The sequence below is a fragment of the Carex rostrata genome, chromosome 34 (genome assembly GCF_964058835.1).
Source record: "Carex rostrata chromosome 34, lpCarRost1.2, whole genome shotgun sequence".
In the NCBI taxonomy this organism is placed as follows: domain Eukaryota; kingdom Viridiplantae; phylum Streptophyta; class Magnoliopsida; order Poales; family Cyperaceae; genus Carex; species Carex rostrata.
The window spans coordinates 2,061,932-2,087,651 of record NC_135951.1 but is presented as its reverse complement, the minus strand read 5'-3'; the positions used below and the strand labels follow the sequence as shown (position 1 = coordinate 2,087,651).

At 34.2% G+C, this 25,720-nt stretch overlaps 3 protein-coding genes across 10 annotated transcripts in view; 1 reads left to right on the top strand and 2 right to left on the bottom strand.

The window, feature by feature from the left end:
- Nucleotides 1–25,386, top strand: part of LOC144549012 (ubiquitin-conjugating enzyme E2 36-like) — a 43,721-nt gene extending 18,335 nt beyond the window's left edge. The window contains exon 8 of one of the 2 annotated variants that reach the window (XM_078297761.1): nt 25,086–25,386. In XM_078297761.1, coding sequence (XP_078153887.1) covers nt 25,086–25,123 — 38 coding nt within the window. In that variant the 3' untranslated portion in view covers nt 25,124–25,386. The remainder of the gene's footprint in view (nt 1–25,085) is intronic. The other variant, XM_078297762.1, reaches the window with a different exon arrangement.
- LOC144548805 (uncharacterized) lies at nt 2,097–11,341 on the bottom strand. Its single transcript, XM_078297526.1, has 4 exons — nt 10,933–11,341; nt 5,239–5,340; nt 2,343–5,141; nt 2,097–2,195 (listed from the first exon to the last, which is right to left on the bottom strand). The coding sequence occupies exons 1-4, from the start codon at nt 11,302–11,304 to the stop codon at nt 2,097–2,099; spliced, it is 3,372 nt and encodes a 1,123-aa protein (XP_078153652.1). The 5' UTR covers nt 11,305–11,341.
- LOC144549002 (uncharacterized) lies at nt 15,478–18,314 on the bottom strand. Of its 7 annotated transcripts, none has more exons than XM_078297740.1 (4): nt 17,944–18,296; nt 17,839–17,853; nt 16,070–17,336; nt 15,478–15,785 (listed from the first exon to the last, which is right to left on the bottom strand). In XM_078297740.1, exons 1-4 carry the CDS (start codon nt 18,121–18,123, stop codon nt 15,748–15,750), a joined length of 1,500 nt encoding a protein of 499 aa, XP_078153866.1. In that variant the 5' UTR covers nt 18,124–18,296; the 3' UTR covers nt 15,478–15,747. The 7 variants fall into 7 exon arrangements, with proteins under 7 accessions (XP_078153866.1, XP_078153865.1, XP_078153867.1 ...); XM_078297739.1 differs by having other exon boundaries at nt 16,070–17,339; nt 17,944–18,295; XM_078297741.1 differs by having other exon boundaries at nt 16,070–17,276; nt 17,944–18,294.
- Nucleotides 25,387–25,720: the final 334 nt, after the last annotated feature.

The window sequence follows — 25,720 nt, the reverse complement described above, 5'->3', positions numbered from 1 at the left end:
TAAAACTAAATTACATTATAATCAGATCCTAAAATACCCTACATTAAATTTGTCCTACTTTAATCTAAATTCAAACTAAATTATGCTAAATTATTCTCAATTGGCATGTAGCATGTAATTAACGTGTGTTGATCCATTAATTATTACTGGGCTACAACGGCCCATAAGGCCGAGCCCATCTGTTCCTCTCAGATTATTAATTGCTGGGCCGGCTCTATGAATTAAGTCCTTGTAATATATAGTCCTTCAATTAATTATAACTAATTCCTTGTTTCAAGCGGTCTCAGCGAGGAGGAATACATATCACACCATCTAGGGCTGCTTCAGCCAGAGCACCGGGCTCCTCTAGCAGCTCGAGTATTCCCAGTTTCTCATATAATAGGAAGAGCAGATCTTTTCTATTTCTTTTTTTCTTCAAAACAAGAATTATATGGATGTATGTTTTTAGAGTGCAGTTTAATTTTGAAATAAGTGGATGTTTGTCTAGTTTTACTGGTTGGTATCTTCACAAAAGTATTTGTTTCAACTTTAGTCTTAGGTTTGTGGGCTATGATTTTGATACTGATGATTCCTGTTAGGATTTTTTATTTTTATTTTTATTTTTTTTGTAATACTCCCATGCTCCTCAATCGATGTTAGTTATTGAACATGATAATATTTCTGGTTGTTCTTTTTGCTTGATGTTGAGTTTGACAGTTGAAGAACATAAGATTTGTGCTTTCAATTCCTTTTTCTTTTCTTGGAAGTAAAATGTTTTTATGTGGAATCAAATGTAATTTGGTAGAACAACAGCTAGGAGCTAAATATATATATTGTCAAAACAGAATCTCATTTGATTAGCACTAATTGTTACTCTGAAAGATATTTGAAGAGACTCCTTCCCATATGTAGGATTAGATTATTTCCCTTTTCATAGCTAATTTGATTGTTGCGTTATGTCTATGTTGACACTGTAGGATAGGTAAACTTGTTCTAAATTGTGTAAATATCTATCGTGGCAGGGGTTGTTCTGTAAAAAATGTAGCACTAGTACTGCCAAAACGACAATGCAATAGACATAGGGTGCAAACGGATTGGATACGGACTGGATATTGGTAAAACCATATTCGTATCCATTTTTATTTTTCGGATACGGATTGGATACGGACTGGATATTGTTCTAAATTTTTGAATGCGATAACAAAACGGGGACCAATTTAAGATTTGTTCTCCACTGGAAGGATCATGTTCATAGGTTTTGTTCCTTCAAAAAAGTTGGACTCAAAAATGATTTTGTCACCCATTGGGACTCAAATTGATTATCGAAATGCTGTTTAATCAATTAATTTTATGTCTAACAAAGAGCAAAAGGCCTTATCAGAAAGTTGAAAATTGGAGATAAATATAATAAAATAGCAGATATTCAAATAACGACCAAAAATTGGCCAATTCCAAATTTCACCATCGGCTTGCTTAATCCTTCTTCTCAACTGTATGCTTGGTTGCAAAATAAGAACAACTAGAATATCCAAATCAAAAATAGCTATCGTTTGTCTTATTAGAATAGCCAAATCTCAAAATTCTTAGGAATAGCCTATGCTAATATGACAAAAAGTTTGGATTCCCCATCTGGCTATTCTAATCCACCCAAACACCAAATAGGCTATTCCGAATAACCTATTCTTAACCCAATCAAACATACCTCAAGAGAAGAATATTTGAAGAAAAAAAAAAAAGAGTATAAAAAAAAAATACAAAAACAATGAAAATGAGTCCTCACAAGCAAAGAAAGTTCTTCTCATTTAATAAATTGGATGGTAAATTCATTTCTCTCGAATGTCTTGGAGGGGATTCCTGTGGGCGAAAGGAAGATAGTAAATTAAATTCTATCGACGGTCTTGGAGGGAACTCCTGTGGTAAAAAAAAATGGAGCAGAGCTTATGTAGCAGCAACAGAAAAGTAATATAAAAATGAAATATTTATTTATCGAAACAGGAGCAGCTTGATTAGTCAACAAATCTTACCAAGGCTAATGGTTACATAGAAGTGAAAATGTTCGGTGGTCAAAATCTAAATATTCAAATAATTATAATTATAATAGCAATAAAATTATGAACCTAATTTGATTTATCGTCGTCACTATCGTCATCCTCCCCCTCATCTTCGACATCATCCTCGATATTGGACATCGATGTATGGTGCGAGCTCGAAGTTTCCTGTGAATAATAGAAACAGGAGCAGGAGCAGCTTGATTAGTGAACAAATCTTACCAAGGCAAATGGTTACATAAAAGTGAAAAAGTTCAGTGGTCAAAATCTAAATATTCAAAAAATAATAATTATAATAATATTAAAATTATGAACCTGAATTGATTTTTCAAAGTCAGGGCAGCCGCACCCATGAACATCCACGTAACAAGGCCCAGGTGGAATCAACCCATCCGGCAGAGAATGAAGCGAACCACAGTTTTCAATTACCAACTTTGTAAGCGATGAAATGCTCTGCCGATTAATATGTGTTAATTCATGAGAGAACTCACCAAATAGCTCAGTAGATTCCACCAACTGCAGTCCATCCATTGTTAGTGATTTCAGGGTTCCACAGGTACGAATATCCAGTGTTTCCAACATATTCAGATGCTCTAGTCCGGTAATCAACTCCAGGTGGTAACACCATGAGATATACAAAATTTTAAGCTGGGAGGGCAGCTGCTCCAGCTGGATGACTCGGATACTAGAACAATTATGAACGGTGAGCTTCTTGAAAGTGTGAAGATAGCCGAATGGAAGGGATTGAATATAGCAACAATTTTCTAACGAGATTTGTTGAATTGACTGCAAGACAGATGGATCCCTCATCCATCCTGGTACTATGGCAGAAGGGTAACCTTCTACTCGAAGTTCCTTGAGGTTAGGATGTGGCTGGAGGCATTCTAATAAGGAAAAATGTATATCATCTGTCCCAACTATCTCATCCTCTAAGTACTCGTTTAGAAGATCTGCAAGCAACCTTTCTTTTTCAGGAGGGAAGGAGACTTCCCGTCTTGGCAGGGGTGTTTTCTCCTTTTCTACCCTTTTATGCATTTCTCTTATCTCGGGTATCGCCATTTGTTTACCTTTGGCGCAGCGTAGGCAACACCATTTTAAACATGCCCCATCTTTGTGTGGGGTTTCTTCGAATTTAGTACAAGGAGGGTGACACGTGTTCTTGCATTTTGGACATGTCACCATCCCCGAGGATTCTCCAGGAATTCCACAGACTTCGCATAGAGTGAAGGTTGATTGGCTTGACTCGGCTTCTCTCATATTGCATGAAGCTTTTGCCCCTCTACCCACATCACTCGGGATTTTAACGAATAATGCCAGCTCTGTTTGCGTATCACATAAACCCATAAATTCATATTCCCATAGTAGCTCTAAAATCTCAAGTTTGTGCTTATTTCTCAGGTTAGCACGCTTGGCATCTTCTAAATTTCGAAAGTTCTTTAAATCGTAAAAAGTGATTTTTCCTTCAAGGTCCTTCATATCCTTTAACCAACCTATAGTTCTAACATTCAACATTGCTGAAAATGTTTTTATTGATGGAAAATTAACAAGACCATGAGGGACATACTCCAAATCATTAGCAGTGTCTATAATTAATTCCAGTAATTTAGTAAGTGAACCAAATGATTGAGGTAGCTTTTTAAGATAAACATCACTACTAATAGTTAGAAACTGTAAGTTAGCCAGATGACCAATATTTTCAGGTAGATATTCAAGGGAAAAGCAATCAATTTCTAAAGACAGTAGGTTGTAAAGGAGGTCAATGGATAATGGTAACATTTTAAGACGTAAACTTCTAATTCTTAGATAGGTAAGATGTTTCAACCCGGAAATGGAGTGAGGAAACTTTCCCAAACAATCCCATTGCAATATCAATACCCTGAGCACTTCAAATTTAATGGGGTTACATAAGGTTACGTCTCCCAAACAATCTTGAGAATCACAACCTTGAGAAACATAATCTTGACAGTTTGTACAAATTACGCAGTCAACATCTGAGTTGCATTCGGGCATATCCATAAAAATAGTTCTTAAACCCTTCATATTTTGTTGGGGAATTTGATTTACATATCTCATGAATCCTCTTACATATAAATGGTGTGCTTCTTGCAAAGCAATCCTCTCTGGAATATCAAGTGGTTGATTGTTCTCCACCGAGTAGTGTTCATTCTCAGAATTAAGTCTAGCAAGATCATGGATTATATCATGCAACTTACAATATTCTTTTTTGAAAAATGTATTTTCATACTCAAGAAAGGACCTCTCTTTTAACTCATTATAATATTCAACACCAATTTCTATGATATTTCTACTGCTCCGGGACTCGACGTACCCATGAGCGATCCACAACTTTATCAAATCCATTTGTTTGAACATGTAATCTTTTGGGTACATTGAGCAAAATAAAAAACATGGCTTAAGATGGGCAGGTAGATGAGCATAGCTAATCTGGAGTGCTGGGAAAATCACTTCTTTTGATTCTTTGATTTCCCAAAGATCATTTTCCAGAATCTCTCTCCAAACCTCTTCATCAGCTTCATGCCTAAGGAGACTTGCAATTGACTTTACAGCCAATGGCAACCCACCACACTTTCTTGTAATCTCCCTTCCCATATCTACCAAGTATATTGGCATGGTGTAACTTGTACCACTAAATGCATAATGCTGAAATAACTGCCAGCATGAATATTCAGACAAGTTAGTTGGGATAAAACAGGCAGTTGTTTGCATGACCTTTGCTACCTTTTTATTTCTTGTTGTCATGATAATTCTGACCATCTTTGCTCCTTTAAAAGAAACTTGAAACAACTCCCAAACACTTTGATTCTCGTTCCACACATCATCTAAAACAAGTAATATTGTTTTCCCCTTTACAGTTTTGGCAAGCTTTTTTTGTAATGGGCTCAACTCATTAGATTTGTTCTTCTTTTTCTTTTTGGACACTGATTGAATGGTTGCTTTGATGAGTCTCTTGACGTCAAATTCTTCAGAGACACATACCCAACCATATAAATTAAAGCACCGGGAAACTCTTCGATCTTTGTAGACAAGTTGGGCAATGGTTGTTTTTCCGATACCACCTTTGCCAACAATTGAAATGACTGAGAATGACTTTTCCTTTTCAGTTAGTAAGAAATCGATGACCTTTGAAACGTCGGCATCTCTACCAAAAATGCTTGCTTCATCCACCATGTGACCCGTTGGGGGTTGTAACATTTTTTTCTTTGGACGCCTCACGATCATTTGCTATTTCATCAAATCGACTTCTTATTTTATTAAGCCGATCAACAATGCCATCAGGAATTGGTACAATGTACTGTTAAAAAAGAAATGAATTACAACGCTAAATTTCATAAATATGTTAGCTGCAAATGATAATTAAGGAATCAAGACGCCTACAATGTGAACCACAGCATGTACCATCTGTTGGCAAATTGACCTCCGACTTTTAACCAATAATCGAGAATATATATGTACGGGAGTAAGTTACACAAGTTCATTTTTTTGTTTTAAAAAAGAAGAAGCATTGGTAAGTTCAATAGTATGATATATGTCATGTATATAATTTAACCGAAATGTTTTTATCAATGTAAAATCATAAATTAGCATGCATATAACAATTTCAGTGTTATTTTTGTATACTACAATTCTACAAAATAATGGGAGCTGATAATCACAAAACAATTTTGACTATTAACACAACACTAATAAATACTTTTGTTTCTCAAATAACAAATTATCTCTCTTCATTAATGTGTAGATTTTTTCTTTTAATATTATATATCTAGTTCGAATCCAGAAAAATTTCTTGGTTGAGATTAGATGTTTTAATATTGTCTTAAATAAAATATTTAAAATTCTACCCTCCATAAGTTAGGTCTCACTTAATAACGATTTAATAATTTAATTAGAGCAAAACTAGGGCGTGATGTGTTCACCAACAGAGGTTGGTGAGCATGCACACCACCAAAAGGCTATCGGATTGACATTGAACGACGAATTCAAACCTTTGAAATCTGTCTTCTTCGTGAGTGATGCATGTACATGCAAAAATTTTTAAGTTTCGAATTCATTTAGTACATAGTTTCGTAGAGTTCTCCCCATAAGAAGAAGAGCCAATGCCTATATTGGTAAAAAAAAAATGAACATTTTATAAGCTATTTTTTAAATTGTTTTATGAATTAATTTTTCATTAATTTTTTGACCGCTTGACCATGTACTGGATGAATTCGAAACTTTAAAAAAAATTGCATGTACATGTTGGAGAATCATAAAAGGCCAAACAATTACGCCTTATCTAGAGATCAAACAATTACATCTCATCTAGGGGTCAAATACTTACACCCCGGGGAAGGAGAAACAGCTTCTCACCTTAACCGAAGGACCGTCTTATGACAAAGAGACCCAAAATATAAATCATAAGTACGGAACATAATACCTGATTCCATGTCGTTTGTCATGAAATAACCAAAGCCATAGTAGAGCAAGCCGTCTCCGTGAGCACGAGACAAGTCTTTAATGGCAAGAAGTCCTTCTCGCCTTTTGTCGTCGGACCGAGAAATAAGTCTTCCAAGACAGCAAGGTGTGGCCCTTGAGAAATCCTCTCCATATTTCCTAATAGATTTCTCTTCTCTATTTTTTGATGGTGGAAGAAGAAGAGAATGCACACAAAACTGTATTTTTCTTAAGGAAAAAACATATGTTCAGTTTCTGTGCTTTTCTTGGTTACCTTGTGCCTTGGGGACCAATCCTTATATATAATAACCTTTATGATTATTTGCCAAATTGAAAAAGGTATAATGTGATGTGCATCAAAAACCGTGCTGGCGCATCAAAAGCTGTGTGACTGCATCAATATCCGTGAAGACAGCACAACCCTCCATAAAGACATATTTCTGACATCTGAAAATGTACTTTTCTGAATTGCAAATTTCTACATCAGTCCATCAATGATTTGATCTTTGTCTAAATTGTTCTACACATTTATGGACCACATCCTAATAAATATATTAATTGTCTATTAACTTATTTGATCACTTTAATTGACAATTATATATGACAGTAAACAATCTATAATTAGATTACATATAAGCTCAATGTTGGCATTAAATCCAATGAGGTTGGCAATAAATCCAACAATCTCCCACTTGAGCAATATGTTATGACTTTTTAATTATGTATTGTGTTCCTTATGTGTGCACATTTCTTTACTATCTTCCTTATATATTCTCAAACCAATTCGGTCCATCAACTATATCAGCAAAGAACTAAAGCGACAGTCGTCGCATTTATTCGCAACTAAACCCTCAATAATCATATCACTAATACAGCTGAATGACATGAATCATGATATTTAAAGAGACTTTCAAAAAATAGAGTATTGATGATTCAAATAACATATCAATCAATATGCCTTCCTTTGGGCCGACAATATTGATTATATGTAAACATAATAATCATCACTATACACTATATACACATAATTTCCACAATCATTAACCTTCCTTTGGGCTGGTTAATGCTTGCATTCATTAAATGAAATTAAATAGAAAATCTCTTAAATCTTTGACGACAAGACGAGTTTTATATTACTTCTCATTACTAATGAGTTTCGCATCTTTAGGTAATGGGGTAATTTCCTAATGTCATTGTCAGTGAATGATTATATTTCTTTATTGACACTTCTGAATTTTCTTAAGGATTTTCAGCATTGTCTGAAACAATTTGGCCTACAACAACATCTTCCAAAAGTTCATGCAGCCTTGAGTGGCCTACACCCGTCTCTGGATTTTTATTTTTGTGTTGTTTCATTTTGTTGAGTTTGAGTTTCAATAATGATTTCGTCCGTACAGGTGTTTTGAGTAAAACTCGGATCTATATCCACAAAACTCGCAACACCTAACGGAATATTTGCATATTCCTCTTCGAATCTCGCAACACCTAATGGAATATTATATTCCTATTCGAAATTAATTCTTTTCTCACCCCCCACAAACTAAACATCCTCCAAAAATTTTGCATTTCCTGTCTCAAATACATTATGTTCTGTAGGATTATAAAATTTATAACCCCTTGAGCGTTCATTAATGCCTCTTCATGAACCTCTTCATTATCATAAGACACATGCGATTAGACCTATTTCACTTTTTCTTTTTCTTCTTTTGATCAGAAGTACTAGTGGGACAAGTTTCTCTAAACGCAAGGTCCAGATCCATGATACCGAGAACTATTACTATGTTCTCATGTAAAAATTTGAAGTTGGTTCCATTCAATATAAAAAAAAAATGTTATTTAGGCCTTTAAGAATGCTAACTGAAAAATCGCGAACTAGAAATCACAAAGAACAACACGAATAAAAAATATGAATTTATAAATTACATTCAAATAAAGGCCCAACTTGCTCAAAATATATGAGATGATTTTCCCTTTTGTTACTATACACACGAATTTCACAACCAGGTAAGTTCCCAGGTAAGTCAGGGATCCCTAAGGATACACTTCGAATTCTGACTTGCCTAGACAGAACTTTCCTCGACATTGTTACATTCATAGTATCGTATCTTAATAAATCATCACATTTTATGAGACTTAAAAAACCATCTTAAAACCAAAGTATCGGTTTCCATTAAGCGGCTACCTTTGGGTAACGGGTCAATTTCTTATGATACTTTGGCGCAATAATAAAGTACTGATAGCCTAGAACATACTGAACAACATGCACAAATATGTGTAAAATTTTTGGTCATCACTATACTTTATTATCACTCACTTGCACAAGTAATTTATGTAACCATTACCTTCCTTTGAGCCGATGATGATTACATCCATTAATTGCACCTTAACTTTCTTTTGTAAAATTAATTTAAATTAATCTTGTCAAAAGAGGTACCTTTGTGTACAATTAGGACTCAATTAATTCAATTCAAGATACATACAACCTTAATGCCTTCATAAGAATTATAATTTATACCTTAGCCATAAAACATAAGTGCAATTAAATAAATAAATTTAATTGCATCATAATAATTGCAATTTTAATCTCAGAAAATATTATGTAATTTTCCAGAGAGATCTATGGCCCCCACGAATTTTAGTGCGATATGCCAATTTGAAAAAGGTATTTTGTGCATTTGCATCAAAAATCATGCTGTTACATCAAAATCCGTGTGGCCAAATCTGTTTTCTGAGTAGCTGTAAAACTGCATTTATTATGCTGAAATTGACTCATGATCTAGAGAGATTTCATAATTTTGGAAGCACCTTAAGGAACCTTTGAAATTTGGAAATTTAATTCCAAATCTGTATATTTTGTTTTAGGAAATTTATCAAAAATAAATTTCACCAAAAACTAAAATAAAATCCATAACTGCGTATTCAAATTTGCTAATAAAGGCTATGCGGAATTTTGCGTAGCCTCTGCGAGTCCACACGGAGGGTTGTACAAAATCTGCCAGGACCGATTTGATTAAAATTTTGAAATTTTAAATGGAAATGTTCTAGCAAATTTTAACCAACTTAATAACTGAAAAACAGACAATTTTGGCAGCAAATTTTTTACATGTTTTGTGCTCTCCAAACCAAAAGTTTCAGATCTAAAAGAATCAAGAAAACTTCAACAAAAAACGACGAAAAAATCATAAATAATTTCTTATTCTCTCTAAATCCTAAAAGACTTAATCCTTCGGTATAGGAAGGCTCTCATGCCACTTGTTGGGGAATCATAAAAGGCCAAACAATTACGCCTTATCTAGAGATCAAACAATTACATCTCATCTAGGGGTCAAACACTTACACCCCGGGAAAGGAGAAACAGTTCCCCACCTTAACCTAAGGACCGTCCTATGCCAAAGAGACCCAAAATATAAATCATAAGTGCGGAACATAACACCTGATTCCATGTCATTTGTCATGGAATAACCAAAGCCATAGAGCAAGCCGTCTCCGTGAGCACGAGACAAGTCTTCAATGGCAAGAAGTCCTTCTCGCCTTTTGTTGTCGGGTCGAGGAATAAGTCTTCCAAGACAGCAAGGTGTGGCCCTTGATAAATCCTCTCCTTATTTCCTAATGGATTTCTCTTTTCTATTCTTTGATGGTGGAAGAAGAAGAAAAGGCACACAGAACTGTATTTTTCTTAAGAGAAAAACATATGTTCAGTTTCTGTGTTTTTCTTGGTTACCTTGTGCCTTGGGGACCAATTCTTATATATAATAACCTTTATGGTTATCTGCCAAATTGAAAAAGATATAATGTGATGTGCATCAAAAACCGTGCTGGGGCATCAAAAGCTGTGTGACTGCATTGATATCGTGCAGACAACACAACCCTCCATAAAGGCAGATTTCTGACCTCTGAAAATGTACTTTTCTGAATTGCAAATTTCTAAATCAGTCCATCAATGATTTGATCTCCGCCTAAATTGTTTTACACATTTGTGGACCATATCCTAATGAATATATTAATTGTCTATTAACTTATTTGATCATTTTAATTGACAATCATATATGACAGTACACAATCCATAATTAGATTACATATATGCTCAATGTTGGCATTAAATCCAATGAGGTTGGCAATAAATCCAACAGTACATGCATCACTCATGAAGTAGATAGATTTCAACGGTTTGGATTCATCGTTCGAAGTCAATCCAACCCCTCTTGGTGAGCAATCACACCTTAGTTTTGCTTGTACACAAGTTCATGTATATTTTGAAAATATAAATGATGCGAATTGATTTCACGAAGTAGATGACTTATAATAATTAAATTATATTTAAATATATTGCAAAAGTTAATTTTTTTCATTGCTCTTTTCTTTTCTAAATTGAAATCCAAGATTCTACCTTACAACGATAAAAGGGAAAAAAAAAACTAGATCCTTTTGATTTCTATATACACAAGACACTAACCTCCATCTCCTTTCTTTTCTGAGAACCAGAAGCCTGAGAAGCCTTTCTTGCCTCTACCTGGACACGTGTGACTTCATATCGGTACTCGCTGAGCACATCCTCAGCATCATAAGCAACCTTCTTGAGCTCCTTTAGCCAGAACTTGACAGAGCGGTCTATGATCTCCCTCTCTTCAGCATCGTACATAGTGGCCTTGATCCACTTCAGAGTTCGTATTAGTCTCTCCAGCTCCTCCTCAACAACAAGAGCACGTCCCTTTTCTGAGTTATTATTAGGATTTGATGAAGAGGATGGAGCCTGTGCAGAGGCTGTAATTGAGGGGAGCAAATTGGTGGCTAGAGAGAGCAGAGAGGTTATCAAATTCCTTGCCATTTTGCGCGGAAACAAGTGTGTGACTCTGCTTTTGCTCTGTTTTTTAGATTTGAATTGTGAAAATGAGAAATGAGAGGGAGGAAAGAACAACACTGCGTCTTCAGATCTGAGAGGTAAGCTAAAGTCAACGTCTATTGCTAGGCAATATTTTATGTATGCCTTCGAATCAATTTGAAACATGCATGCACGTCTCCAATAGTACTTGATATATAAGTGCATAATATTGGAATAGTAAAAGGAAAAAAAAATATATTTTTCTGATAGTAGTTATAATAGTGTAAACTTTATTATATAGAAGAATGAAAACATTATTTGGCGAACAGTTAGTTGAAATAATAAAACACTGAATTAAATTAGGAGTATTAACAGAGCGAATTCAGAGCGGATGATATTAATACTAAAATACGTATCCACCTTTTCATGAGCAGATACGAATACAGATAGTAAATGGATGTAAAAATTTAAAACCAAATCTATCTTAAACGGATATAGAGTGGCTAATAGACGAAGGCATGTAAAGTCCGGATATGTTGTTAGCGTTAGTTCCACAAGGATATTGTAACGACACAGATGAGAGGGGAATGAATTATGAAGGTAGCGTATTGGGAATCCTGTTCTGGGTAATAATGGATGTCATTATCAACATAATTATCCGGATTCAAATTCTAATCTTATATTGTTATTTAATAAATATCCCGATCCGAAATAGTTAAATATAAGCTCCACTTATCCGTATTCAGATCGGAAACTGATTCGGAGCAAATTTGAACGGATAAAAATGAATTTGTTTGCTTGTCTAACTGAAATGCAAATAATAACAGTAAAAACAACAATATATTATTTAAAAGAACAATTAAAAATATATTATTATTAATAATATTACTATTATTATTATAATAATTATTATTCTTTAAAATATTGTGGCTTAATTAATTCCGTCATGTATATTTTCATATTTAAATAATGGAAAATATATTTTTACTTCCATTTTGTTTTAGACAAATTTAATTTATTAATTAGTAATTATCATGAATGTAAATATAAATTATTCTCTTCCATGCTACAAAAGAATGGCAAACCAGCGAAGATAGGAAGTTATTTTGTGGACATGTGTGGAAACTAGTGCATTTCCATGAAAAAGATTTTTTTGTTTTTTAACGTTGGCTCGCTGCACCTTTATTACAATCCTCCTCTTTTTTTTTTTTCTGACTTGAAACAGACTGTGTAGAAATTATGCAAACTTAGTTGTTGTTGCTGTTTGAAAACAATTTCCAGAAATCCTCTCTTCCAATCCTTTTTAGGCATCCAGCGTGTAGAGTCCGTGCAGTGGTGGTGAGTATAAGTTGGTATATAATGTTTGGTGCATATATCTCTCTCTTATTATACTTGATACTTGGCAATATGATTTCCAATCCTTGTATAGCTGGCTGCATATGTCTTACTAGATAAGCATAATGTAATTGCCAAATGGGATTTAAATAAAAGCGTTGAAGTTGGTACACCAATTAAAATTAGTAAATGTATTGGCTGGTGGTGCGTTGAATTGATTGGCACCCATATAAATAATGTATTATTTATTATTTTGAAAAGTCGCGTCAAAGGAAACAATCAATTCCTCTTTATGGGCGATTATGTAAATACTTCTGCGACTCTTGTCCAATCGAGAAGGTTTCACTGAAATAGAAAAAATCCAATCCTCTTTAATGCTTCCAGGGAGAAAATTCCCAGTGCTTTTAGAGTTAAAGAGCTTTTTTGATAGGTCAGGTCATGTTCTCATTTTCAGCAAGCAGCCTGGAACCATTAGAGCCGAACCGTTTGTTTCCACCAGGCACATCAAGTCAGGCCGGGATTGAAATAATTTGCCCATTTAGGTTGGGTCTGATCCACTGATGGATTGTGCCCAAGCTGGACCCTACCCTATCTACTAATTGATTATACTGAACTATTTTATCTAATTCAATTGTAAAAAGAAAGGAAAATGCTTAAATAATTATTTAATTTCCAAATTGTCAGAAATATTAGTATTGAATAACATAAAGGAATATTTGTAGAACTGTAATTTAATTTCTGCTACATAAAGTAGGTATATCAGATTTTTCATCAAAAGAAAAGATTGATGGATTGCCTATTTTATAGTTGGACTATTAACTTAGGTCATCACACTGGGCTCTCAGAAGATAAATTAATATGGGCTTCACTGGGCTAATATGAAAGATTTGTAAATGTTATGTGGGCCCTGATGGCCACCTATTGGGCTGCACTCAGTTGCCTCAATCACATAGCAGCTAATTTAAAGGGTTTTGTCACTGACAACATAGTACAATATTCACACATGTGGAATCACTGTCATAGGCGATTCTTACATTCTCATAACACAATCTCATCAAAAATCAAATATAACATTAGACATGCTATCATGGTAAATATGTCATCATATTCAAATACCCAATACCAATATCCAAATAAATCATACAAATTAAAAATATATATTATAGAAAAGTCTAGTTACCTGATAAGAATCAATTTGGAAATCCAAAGCCAACAACTGTTCATAATCAACACGTCGACATAGTGAGAATTCCAATCGAAGACATAATTAATGATAATGTTTGGTTATGTTTTGCAATTTAAAAAATATAAATATAGTACTTTCATATTTCCTTTTTTTTTGTATAAAGATAAAGAGTCTGAAAAAAGGGGATCAACGGAGAAGTGGAGAATAAATTTAAGAGCCAGATGAGTATAAATGTTGCTTGTCTCAATTTCGGAATGTATAAACCGTTATTTTTCGTTGCTGATAACTTTACATGACGTTAGCAAAAAACAACAGCGACCAAAAAATATTGGTCGCAGAAACTGTATTAGCGACCGGATGATGTCATTCAGCGACCGGTGACGTCATCAGAAGAGTATTTGCGATGAGGCTTTCAGCGACCGGGGTATCAGCGACCGTATTTTACTTTCTGCGATCAGAATCACTTTTAGCGACCGGCGTAATTACTATCTGCGACCGGCTTTCCAGTCGCAGAAGCCTGGTTCCGCTGTAGTGGTTGGTCCAGCTGGGATGAACTTGGTTCTTTAGTTCTTCTGACTTCAACATTCCGATCACTGTTGCTTGTCTCAATTTCGGAAATAAAATTCTGGACTTCATTTTCGGAAATAATATTCTGCAGATCCATATCCGGTTCTGGGTTATTCTGTTCTGGAAATAAGTTTGATTCTTGCCTTGGAATATTCGATTCTGGAAATAATAAGTCTGATTCTTGCTGCGGCATATTATGTAAGTTTGACTTTTGTAAATAAGTTTGATATGGAGGCAGTGACATATATATTAGGTAGTGAATTCGGTGGAAATTTAGGCAGCAGCTGATTATGTAATGAATCTTTTTCAATTTGGTGGCTAAGCAAATTAAAATTTTGTTTACACCTCAAGTTCAAGTTCGGTTCACATGTATTCTCCCCCTGAGCCGAAACTTTGTTTTTAAAAAATGCCTCATGTTCTAAAAAGGTAACATCCATGGTTGTATAAAATTTTCGTGTGGTTGGATTGTAACATTTGTATCCTTTTTTATGTGCTCCAAAATCCAGAAATACACATTTTTCGGCACATGGTTCCAATTTTGATCGAAATTTCTTTTGAACATGAACATAGGCTATGCACCCAAAGATTTTTGGTGGTAAGGTTAGAATTGATGGAATAGTAATTTTGAAGGAAAGAACTTGTAACAGGGTTTTGAAATAGTTTATTTTTGTTGGAGTTCGATTTATTATGTAGACCGAAAAGGAAATTGCATTATCCCAGAAAACCGGGGGTACATGATTTTCAAATAAAATAGATTGTGTTGTTTCAAGAATGTATCTATTTTTTCATTCAGCTACTACATTCTGTTGAGGTGTCCCGACACACGAGATTTCATGTAAAATTCCTTTCTCTTTAAAGAATTCTTGTAATGTATTGTTTACATATTCGGTTTCATTGTCACTTCTTACAACCTTTATTTCCCTTTCAAATTGGGTTTTACCATTTTATAATAATTTTGAAAAACTACCGGGACTTCATTTTTTATTTTAAGTAAATATATCCATGTCATACAACTAAAGTCATCTGTAAAAAGAATGAACCATCTACATCCAGATTTAGAGACAATTGGAGAAGGACCTTACAAATCGGTATGAATTAAATCAAAAGGAGAGGAGCTTTTACTTAAACTATTCGGATAAATTGTACAATGGCTTTTTGCCTTAACACAAGTCTCACAATTAAATTCTTCATTATTCAAACCCAAAAATAAATGAGGGGAAAGCATTCTCATATACCCAAACGAGGGGTGTCATAACCTCTTGTGCCATAACCAAATCCTGTTTCTTAACTTCGTCATATCATCCTAAGCCAAACATGTCTTTCCAAGCATTGGATCATCCAAGTAATACAATCCATCCCGCTTAGTACCACGGCCAATCATCTCCTTCGTGAGGATATCCTGCACAACACAATTTAGTTATTCAGTTAGTTGCCCTGCTGATATCAGTTTTGTGGCTAATGATGATACCAAAAGAGTATTCTTAAGAGTTAAGGAATATGAGAGAGATACATCACCAGCCCCTTCTACCGGGTATGCTATTCCATTTGCATTTAATATACCCTTTTTCTGAGGCTGTTTAAGGTTTACAAGATCCACACTAGAATATGTCATGTGATCCATTGCCCCTGAGTCTACTACCCATCTTTGTATATTTAAATTTTCTATTGAGTTAGAAAAGTTACCTGGTTTCTTACCCATATTTTCAATATCAGAGGTCAAATGAAGACTTCCAGAGCCACTTCCTATTGCAGCCACACACTGGGCCGATGCACTATTGGTTCCTACCCGACCCACTTCTGGATCAGAACTAGACCCGTGCTGCATAGTGCTCTGCATGGGTTGAGAGGTTCTGGAATTTGGATACTGGATAGAAGCCGAACTCACCAAGTTTGGATCAGCATGGGCTTTTTTAGAATTAAAAGAATTGACCCGACCTTTTGATGAGAATTTTTTATTTGGCTCCTTCCACCAGTTAGGGTAATTCCCGGTTAATTTAAAACAATTCTCCCTAACATGTTTTATCCCTCCACAATAGGTACACTTTAATTTTGATTTATCAAGAGAAGAAATATTTTTGTTGAGAGATAGATTTATCATAGGTTGTTTGTATCCTTTTGACACCATTGCCACCGACTCATGAGTTATGTCTTTACCTCCTTTCATCATAATTCCTTGTCGGGTTGCTTCCCTTCGTACCCGAGCATAAGCTTGTTCTACTGTAGGAAACGGAGACATTTGCAACACATCGGCCCTCACGTTATCTAGTCGGTCATCAAGCCCATCTAAGAATGTATACACCCGGGTCTCTTGAATGAATCCATTAAATTTTTCAATATCTTCTATATGGATCATTGGGTTAGGGCGGCGGAAATCTATTTCACGCCACAAGGTTTGTAATTCATTGTAATATTCCTCAACTCCTCTACCTGACTGTTTTAGTCGAGTCACCCTTTTATTGAGATCAAATACCTGAGCGGTATCATTACCATTGTAGAAGGTGCTTGCTATAGCGTCCCATACGTCTCTTGCTGTTGGATATCGAATAAAATTCACAAACAACTTCTCATGCAGTGAGTTGAGTAGCCACCCTTTTACCACCGAGTCATCGATATCCCACTTTTGATACAACGGGTCTCCCGGCCTTGGTGGATTTTCATCACCTTTGATGTGCTTCAATTTGTCACGCCCCTTGACGTACATCTCAGCTGCTTGAGACCAAATGGCATAATTAGCTCCATCTAATTTAACAGAGATAGGACTTGATTGAAGTAATCCTTCTGTCGCTGGAGCATGCTGCAGAGGTGGTTGTTGCACACCGGTTTGTTGTAAAAGGACCAGTTGGGTTAATTTTTCAAGAAGAGCTTTTGTTAGGGCAGCATCAGGAATTTCCTGCGTTAGGGCAGTTTCAGGGACTTCTTCAGCCATTGCAAGATCAGAGAGGATGGATAGCTCCTTAGAGCGATATAGCATAAAAAATTGAAGTTAAAGACAAGAAGGGCAACAATTTATCTAGTTATACTACCAGACAACTATGCTCCGATGCCATGTTAAAATAACTTAAAGAAATAATTTGATACCACACTTCGCCCAACCCCTTCCACTATTTTTTATTTCATTGAATAATAATCGTACAATATTATGCATACATGAAATTGTATGTTTTCTTTTATAGAGATTACAACAGCATGGTGTAATTAGAGAGAATCATGCCACCTGATTCTTGCTAGCTAACTATGGAAATAATATTATACATTTTTCTAAGTATGGAAGAAAATAAATAAATCAATGAAGATTACACAAGCTTCGAATATGGCAGCAGAGGTGCTCCAGGAATATCAGAATAATTTCCATTCCTAATTTTGCTCCTCTGGATCCAGTGTGCCCTATTCTACATGCAGCTTGTAGTTCCAACAAGATCCTTTTAATTTTTATATATGCACAAGGTACTAACCTCTATCTGCTGTCTCTTGTGAGAACTGTCAGTGACCTTCTTTAGCTCCTCGAGCCACACAGAGTGGTCTCTGATCTCCCTTTCTTTAGCATCAGATAGTGTGGCCTTGATTTCCTCCAAAGTTCGAATTAGCCTCTCAAAATCCTCCACAGCAACAAATGCACGCTCATTTTCTGAATTATTTGAATTTGATGAAGATGAAGAATGAGCTTGTGCAGAGGCTATAATTGAGGGGAGCAAATTGGTGGCTAGAGAGAGCAGAGTGGTTATCAAATTCCCTGTCATTTCGCTCTGTCGATCACTGTGGAAAGAAGGAAAATACCTTTAGATCTGAGTTGTTAGAATGAAAAATGAGTAAAGCGAAGCAGAGGACAGAACGATCTGAGGGGAAAGTAAGGTGAGTTCTTGGAAGTGGCATGCATAATACTTGACAAAACAATACTCAATGTTTTTCATTTTTATTTTTTTAATGATAGTGGATTAATTACTTTTGCCTTTCGGTTGAGTGGGGTCAATATGCATGTCTGCTGTTTCTAAGAAACCATCCCGAAAATTTGTTAATTACAAAACAAATAGATTTAACAAAAGTTTTAGACATAGCTATTAGCTGCGCCCCACTCGGACCTGCGTGCAAAGCCAAAGGATTCGAATTTCGATGTTTTGTTTTTGGGAAATCGTATATATATGTTTCAGTCAGATAATTAAGCTCATAGAATGCAGGTGCTTATATTCTTCAATTTTTTTTTTTTTTATTATATGTAACACAACTGGACTGTATAATAAAGCAAGAAAATAAATCTAAGATTCTTCTTAATGTGTTTATTGGACAAAAATGGTAAGTTCCTCCTAGAAGTGTTTTCTTTTTCTCTTAATAATTGATTGTTTGCACTTGCAATAAAACAATGAAAAATGAACAAAAATACACAACTATGAATTGGGTTCAATGACTTTCACAAATGGGCCTCACTAAAGGAAATTAGTCATGTCATTACCGATTCGTGTGTCACACATGTCTGTTACGTGACTTATTTGTGCGCCACGTTATGTGTCCATTTATGTGATGTGCATGTCTCCTGTTGATCGAAAATGACACATCACATCATTTTAACTAATATGTTCACATGACGTCATATTTCTTGTAATTTATTTTACAATAGTTTATTATTTTTAGCATTATTTTTTTTTTAACGAACTCACTTAACACCGGAAAAAAAAATTAAACGTCACCAATAACATCACGTGTAGTCACGACATGATCAAATGTGACCTGCAGTCAATATTGTGGAAGGTAAAGTTGATATTGCCAGTTAATTGAGGGACTATTGATTATATTCCAACAGGACAATTGCAATTTCTAATTTATAATTTCGCAAAATTTCCCAATATGAGATCTATCCTGGAAAATTATTGGATTACTTGAGGTTTATATAATTAATGTTAATATTTATATTTATATATATTCATACAATTTATTTTTATTAATATTAATATTTCTTTTATCTTTAGTAAATATGTTCATATTTTTTTTATTTGATATGTTTATTATTTATACAGTATTTTATATATTTAAAATTCTTATAACGTCACCGTTTCCTTACCTCTTAAGTTTGACGCTTTTACTTTATTTTCCTCGTTAAAGCTTTTACTTTATTTTCCACCTTTGTAGATTCCATGGCCATGTGACAGTGCCTGTAGGAGTGCAAACGGATCGGATAGTGGTAAAACCATATCGGATAGACAGATACGGATTGGATATCGGATATCCGTAGATATATACATAAATATTTTTATAATTTATGATAAATTATATGGTATAAATCTATTATTCGGATACTGATAATTAAAATTCAAAACTATATCCGTATTCATATCTGTATCCGTACGAATATTCGAATATTGGATATCCATATATAATTTTTGGATATGGTCGAATGATATCCGACCCATTTGCACCCCGAAGTGCCGGAGATATATACACTGTTATATATTGTTTAACAATATTGTGATGTTTTAATTATTTTTTCTCCTTATAAGTATTGTTTTACCAGGAAATAATATTCGCATTGTACTTTATGACATACTTAATTACAGTGCAATGCGTATAAACTTGAAATTCTGAACAATATCGCATTTGTTTTTATATTTACTCAGCGATAATATTCGCATTATTTTTATATTTACTCAGCGATAACATGGAAAAAGATAGTGGGAAGCGCACCCTTATCGTTGCTTTATATTTTTATTTCAAGCGCTCCCTTATCGTTGTTTAGCCGAGATGTAACTAGTGTAGTGGGTGGTTGGTTGACCCGTGACAAAAGAAATGTAATTAACGTGCGTTGATCCATTAATTATTACTGGGCTACAACGGCCCATAAGGCCGAGCCCATCTGTTCCTCTCAGATTATTAATTGCTGGGCCGGCTCTATGAATTAAGTCCTTGTAATATATAGTCCTTGCATTAATTATAACTAATTAATTCCTTGTTTCAAGCGGTCATGCAGGGATTGGACCCGCGACCTATGGCCAATATATTCTCTGATGCATTGTGCATCAGAGAGAAGACGATCTGCGAGGTGGAATACATATCACACCATCTGGGGCTGCTTCAGCCAACGCACCGGGCTACTCTAGCAGCTCGAGTCTGTTATTAGTGATTACAGTTACTCACATTTAGGGGCGGATTTAGGATTTTCATCAGGGGGGCAAAAAAATTTCGTATTAGATTTAAATAGCTTATCAGGTGTAAACCCATTAACTAATTGAGTACTCGATAAAAAAAAACAATGGTTTGACTTATATTTTCCAATACGCTGACTTATAATTTCTGATGTTTTAACTTATAATTCTAATTACCAATTATAAATCAAGAAATTTATTTTGATTTTAACATCAAATTTAACCCGAATTACAAATTAAATTAAACATCCAGAGGGGGTAAAAAAATTTCCAGAGAGATAAAGTCGATCGGTACTGATAAATCACTACTAAAACTCGAAGTCCAAGAGAGGCGGCTGCTCCGACCCTTGGTTCTATATTGGGTCCGCCCCTGCTCACACTGACACACACCCATTCAGCAATAGTGGTGTAGCCAAACTGACACAAACACACACACACGTGCTACTTGTTAGAGTCATATTTGATCATATTTTTTTTATTAAAACTGACATATACACTGAAGAAACGACTTCGTTGATCATATTTTTATTAAAACTAAGTGAATCTGAGGTTATCATGATTAATTAACTAGCAGTATATTTTGTTTTTTCAGGGATATAAATGGGATAAATATTGCACAGACTGGAGACACGACTGGTACGATGCTACGGCACGGCAATGGTTCAGTAAATTACAAATTAAAGGTAGACGAGACATGGTAATTGAAGAATCTCATTCTTTTACAAGTGTGAAGTATACATTGCGTTAAACAAGGACAATATACAAATTTAAATTTTATCTTTCAAGATGTGATTGTAACATGACTCATGTAACTCTTCATTCTTTAATCAAATAGAGACTAGACCTCCATTTTCCTCAAAAAAACATGACTTGCGTCAATTCATAAAGAGCCTGGACAAAATGCCTCCATCAATAAAAAATATTTGCCTTGGATTTCTTTTTTATTAATCCGGAACCACTATCGCTTAAATAGTTCATAATATTCTTTTCACCGTTAACACTCGAATTGAAATTCCAAATAACATTATTAAATCCAATCTAAAGCGCTTGCCTCTTCTGTTTATAAATATCATATAATTACAACAATTTTGATGATTTTGATGTGTCTTGAGATGTTCAATATATAAAATGAACTTGAGAAATATTCATGATTATTCATGGACATATATAATGTGTTCATAATTAATATTAATTTAGTGATTTATGTTTGCATAATATGTTCGTAATTAATATTTGGAGCCTAATAATTGCTCCCCAAATAAATCTCCGAGCGCATCCTCTAAGTATTTGATGTCCCACTTTCATTTTCAGTACTAATATTCAAACTTTTACAATTCTATGTATAACATTTTTAAATGCTACTTGTAAACTTTTAAACCTCTATCTGCTAGCATTTAAATCCGAAATCCGAAACTCCTAACTATTTTTGTCTTCAAACCAAAAAATAAAATATTTGTATTTTTAGATTTACAAAATTCTTGTCGGAAATATTTGTATTTGGCTTGAAAACAAAAGTAGTTAAAACTTAAAATTATCTTGATTTAGGATTAAATGCTTACAGATAGAGGTTTAAAAATTTGCGAGTAACATTTTAAAAGGTTATAAATATAATTTTAAAAGCTTGAATAATAGTACTGGAAATGAAAGTTAGACAAAATTGGAAGGTTTTTTAAAAGAAAAGTTTTTGGTTACCACCCTCAAATTTTATAATTTAACTCAGCATGGATGTTTTTTTATTTTTTATTTGTTATATTTAAGTTAATTAACAAGCAATGGTATAGAATGACAGAAATAAATAGAAAAATATCATCAACTATTAAGAAATTTTAAGATCTTAGTTATTGTTAAATTTAATATCCTGATGAGCAATTAACAACAACCGTTTCTAATTGAAATAATAGAAAAACAAATATATAATTGCTGAGGATTAATTAGAAACTTCAAGTTTTGAGCCCCAGGATGGGTGGAACCCCCTGGTTCTGCTTAGTCCTAGGCTGTGTGGAACTGTGGATTGTAAAATTGAAACATTTGAGAAGTTTTTGGTAAGGTTAAAATTCTGAAATTTGAGTGGTAACTAAAATTTTTCAATGTTAATCAAAGCTGCAGTACTCAAAGTGATGTTTGATTTGATGATTAAATATAACAAGGCTTAAGTTGGTCATTTCGATTTGAAGATTCGATGACTAAAATTTATATTCGGTTGAGATCTAAGAAAGGGGTGAAATATGCAAAAGATCCCTGAAAATGTGCTCAGGACGCAACACAAAATTTATAATACATGTAGAGGTGCCTTAGTTTATGATAGTTTAAGCCAGCCTAAACATGCTACATATTTTGTTTTGTGAATTTGTTGTGTAAAATGCTGTTATTTGAACTAACTCATGCGGTTTGTGTAGCTAATTGGAAGGCCAAATGGAGTCCAGCTCGCCAGATTCGGACCTTTCTTTTAAGATAATTAATTGGGATGCGTTGATATGTTGACTGGTCAAAGGATTACAAGACTGGGATTATCAGAGAAGATGCAGTCAGAACTAATCAAGACAGTTAGGCAGTTATATATTACATTAGAGATTGTTAGGCTGGTAAACAATTTGTTAGAAATATTGTTAGACTTTTGTAATGGGAGATTAGACAGAGATTAGACACTAGGCTTTCCCTATATAAACAAAACAAGTGTAACAACTCAGTTTAATGAAAAACATTCTCTCTTTCATGGAATGCTTTAATAATCCTTAATGTTTTTTTCGAAATTTATGAGTAATTAAAGAGCAGTAAAGTCCTCAGATCTGAGGGGTAAGGAATTCAGATCCAGTGAAGTAACTTAATCTTTGGATTTTAAATCAGGACCGTCCGATTCGAATCTGAGATAATCTATCTGAAGTGGAGTGCACACATTCCGAGAGATGAATTTGAATTGCGAAGCAATCTCGAGTGACGGATTCGAATTGGATGGTGCCGATTCAAAACCCAAAGGTTGGGTTACTTTAGGGGATCCGGACCCAGGCGTAATTAAGCTATAGTATAAACAACATTAATTTCTAAACTCCAAGTGGTTTCTGGTTTCTGAATTAACGCACTATTAATAGTTGTAGATGACATACGTGAATATATGGATGCAGGCTGGACAAAATTGCGTCCAACAATTAATAAACAATATTTAAGTTTTTTGAGAAAAATAAACAATATTTAAGTTACCTTCGTTTTGTTTTCCCAAAATGTATAATCCGGTGCCAATATCTGATAAGTATGTCATAATATTTGTTTAATACTCAAATTGCAATCCCAATTAATATTATTAAATTTTTAAATTCAATCTGAAGTACTTGTATTTTACGTTTATAAATCATATCATATAATTACAATAATTTAGATGATTTTGTTGGGTCTTGACATGTTCAATAATAAAATGAACATGAGAAATAAGATTATTCATGGACATAAAGTGTTCATAATGAATATTTAGTGATTTAAGTTTGCATAATGTGTTCATAATTAATATTAAGTGAATTAAGAGCAAATGGTATATAACGCAAGTAAAAATTAGTGACATTGAATTTTTTTATTAATCTTTTGTAATTATGTCTAAGATACACTGCATAAATATATGTAAAATGTAAATAAAAATTGGGAATGATCAATGGCAGTCTGGATTTGAAAGTCTGAATTGAAAGTCCGATAATGGATCACCTGCATGTGGCGTTAAGGTTAGTGCATTAGATCAGAAATGAATTATCGATCCCCAATGCTTTGAAATAGCTAATCATTATGCAATCTATCTCTTGCACTTGGCATCTTTGAAAGAACTACAAATTAAAAAGATTTTCTTGAAAAAGGACAAAAGGCAAGCTAAGTAACAAACACAACACTATTGACTTATTAATGTAGGCTTCTCTGGGCTAATATTGGGCTGCTCTCAGCAGGCTCCATCTCTTACCTTTCTGATTTATAGCTGACTAGTGACAAGGCTATTCATAGTTTGAGGCTTATTTTCGTTAAAAGTCGTAAGAACCTGAAATTAATGGTGAATTGGTAGCTAGTGTTTTGCATGAAATGTTACAATGTACTAAACATTACAAGTTATTTTTGTACAGTACCTAAACAATGGATTTAAAAACAGCTGTCTAGCATTGGTGTTCTGTAGTTCATCTATCTATTCATGCTTTTTATAGCTAGAAAAGAAAAGAAAAAAAGGCCTCATCAGAAATCGGTAATGACATGTTTCCCCAATCTCAAAGCGATACTATTATAATATAAATAACAAAAGAACTGAAGATAAGTCATAAGAGTGACTTTATATGGTATTGTCTTCTAGGCCATATAACGAGACATGCATCAAGAAATTGCACCGTTCTCTCCTCTATTTCAATGGTTTTTTTTCTTTCCTGGATTGGGATTTAGTTTTGAATTAGCATTCATTAGTACCTGCTGCCTACGCTAATAAAAGGATACCGAAGTTGTGATGCCTCTGATGCTATTATTTGTCAAGCATGACCTCTATTAGAAACAAATGTATGATAAAAGTGCTCTATAAATATTCATCTTTTCTTCTGCATTATTATTAAATGTTACAGCCAAGGAATGGACACGCCTATATGCGACTGGAGCTTAGGTACAATTGGTTGGCCTTAATATGCATCTTTGTAGTAGGTGAAAATATTTTTTTCATGAATGGGATATATGCTTTATTCAACCTGATTGAGGACTAGTGGTTAGGAGATGTGTGGGCTTCTCGAGTTTTGGTTTGTGTGTGGTGGGGGGGTTTAAGGGGGGGCAAAACTGTCTCTAGCATTTGTTGTTCAGGTCTGTGGAGATACTGCGATGATGATGAGAATAATATTGTATATTAAATATTAACCTTGTTGTGTTGAGTTATCTGATGCTGATGGACGTCTTAATAGTGATTTCCATGTTGTGTTTGTGTGTGTATATCTGTTGTCTATATATGAAGTAAATTTTTCTCATATAATAGGAAGAGCAGATCTTTTCTATTTCTTTTTTTCTTCAAAACAAGAATTATATGGATGTATGTTTTTAGAGTGCAGTTTAATTTTGAAATAAGTGGATGTTTGTCTAGTTTTACTGGTTGGTATCTTCACAAAAGTATTTGTTTCAACTTTAGTCTTAGGTTTGTGGGCTATGATTTTGATACTGATGATTCCTGTTAGGATTTTTTATTTTTATTTTTATTTTTTTTGTAATACTCCCA

Bases quoted from the DNA above. Each gene is read 5' to 3' on its own strand.
- LOC144548805 (XM_078297526.1), bottom strand. From the start codon at position 11,304: ATGGCAAGGAATTTGATAACCTCTCTGCTCTCTCTAGCCACCAATTTG. The intron at 5,341-10,932 runs GTTAGTGTCTTG...CTTTTTTAACAG, and splicing joins AGAAAAGAAAGGAGATGGAG to TACATTGTACCAATTCCTGA. The intron at 5,142-5,238 runs GTTACAACCCCC...CTAACTGAAAAG, and splicing joins AGGCGTCCAAAGAAAAAAAT to GAAAAGTCATTCTCAGTCAT.
- LOC144549002 (XM_078297735.1), bottom strand. From the start codon at position 18,123: ATGACAGGGAATTTGATAACCACTCTGCTCTCTCTAGCCACCAATTTG. The intron at 17,340-17,838 runs GTTAGTACCTTG...TATCGCTCTAAG, and splicing joins ACAAGAGACAGCAGATAGAG to GAGCTATCCATCCTCTCTGA. The intron at 15,786-16,069 runs GTAACTTTTCTA...TGTGTTGTGCAG, and splicing joins AAATATGGGTAAGAAACCAG to GATATCCTCACGAAGGAGAT.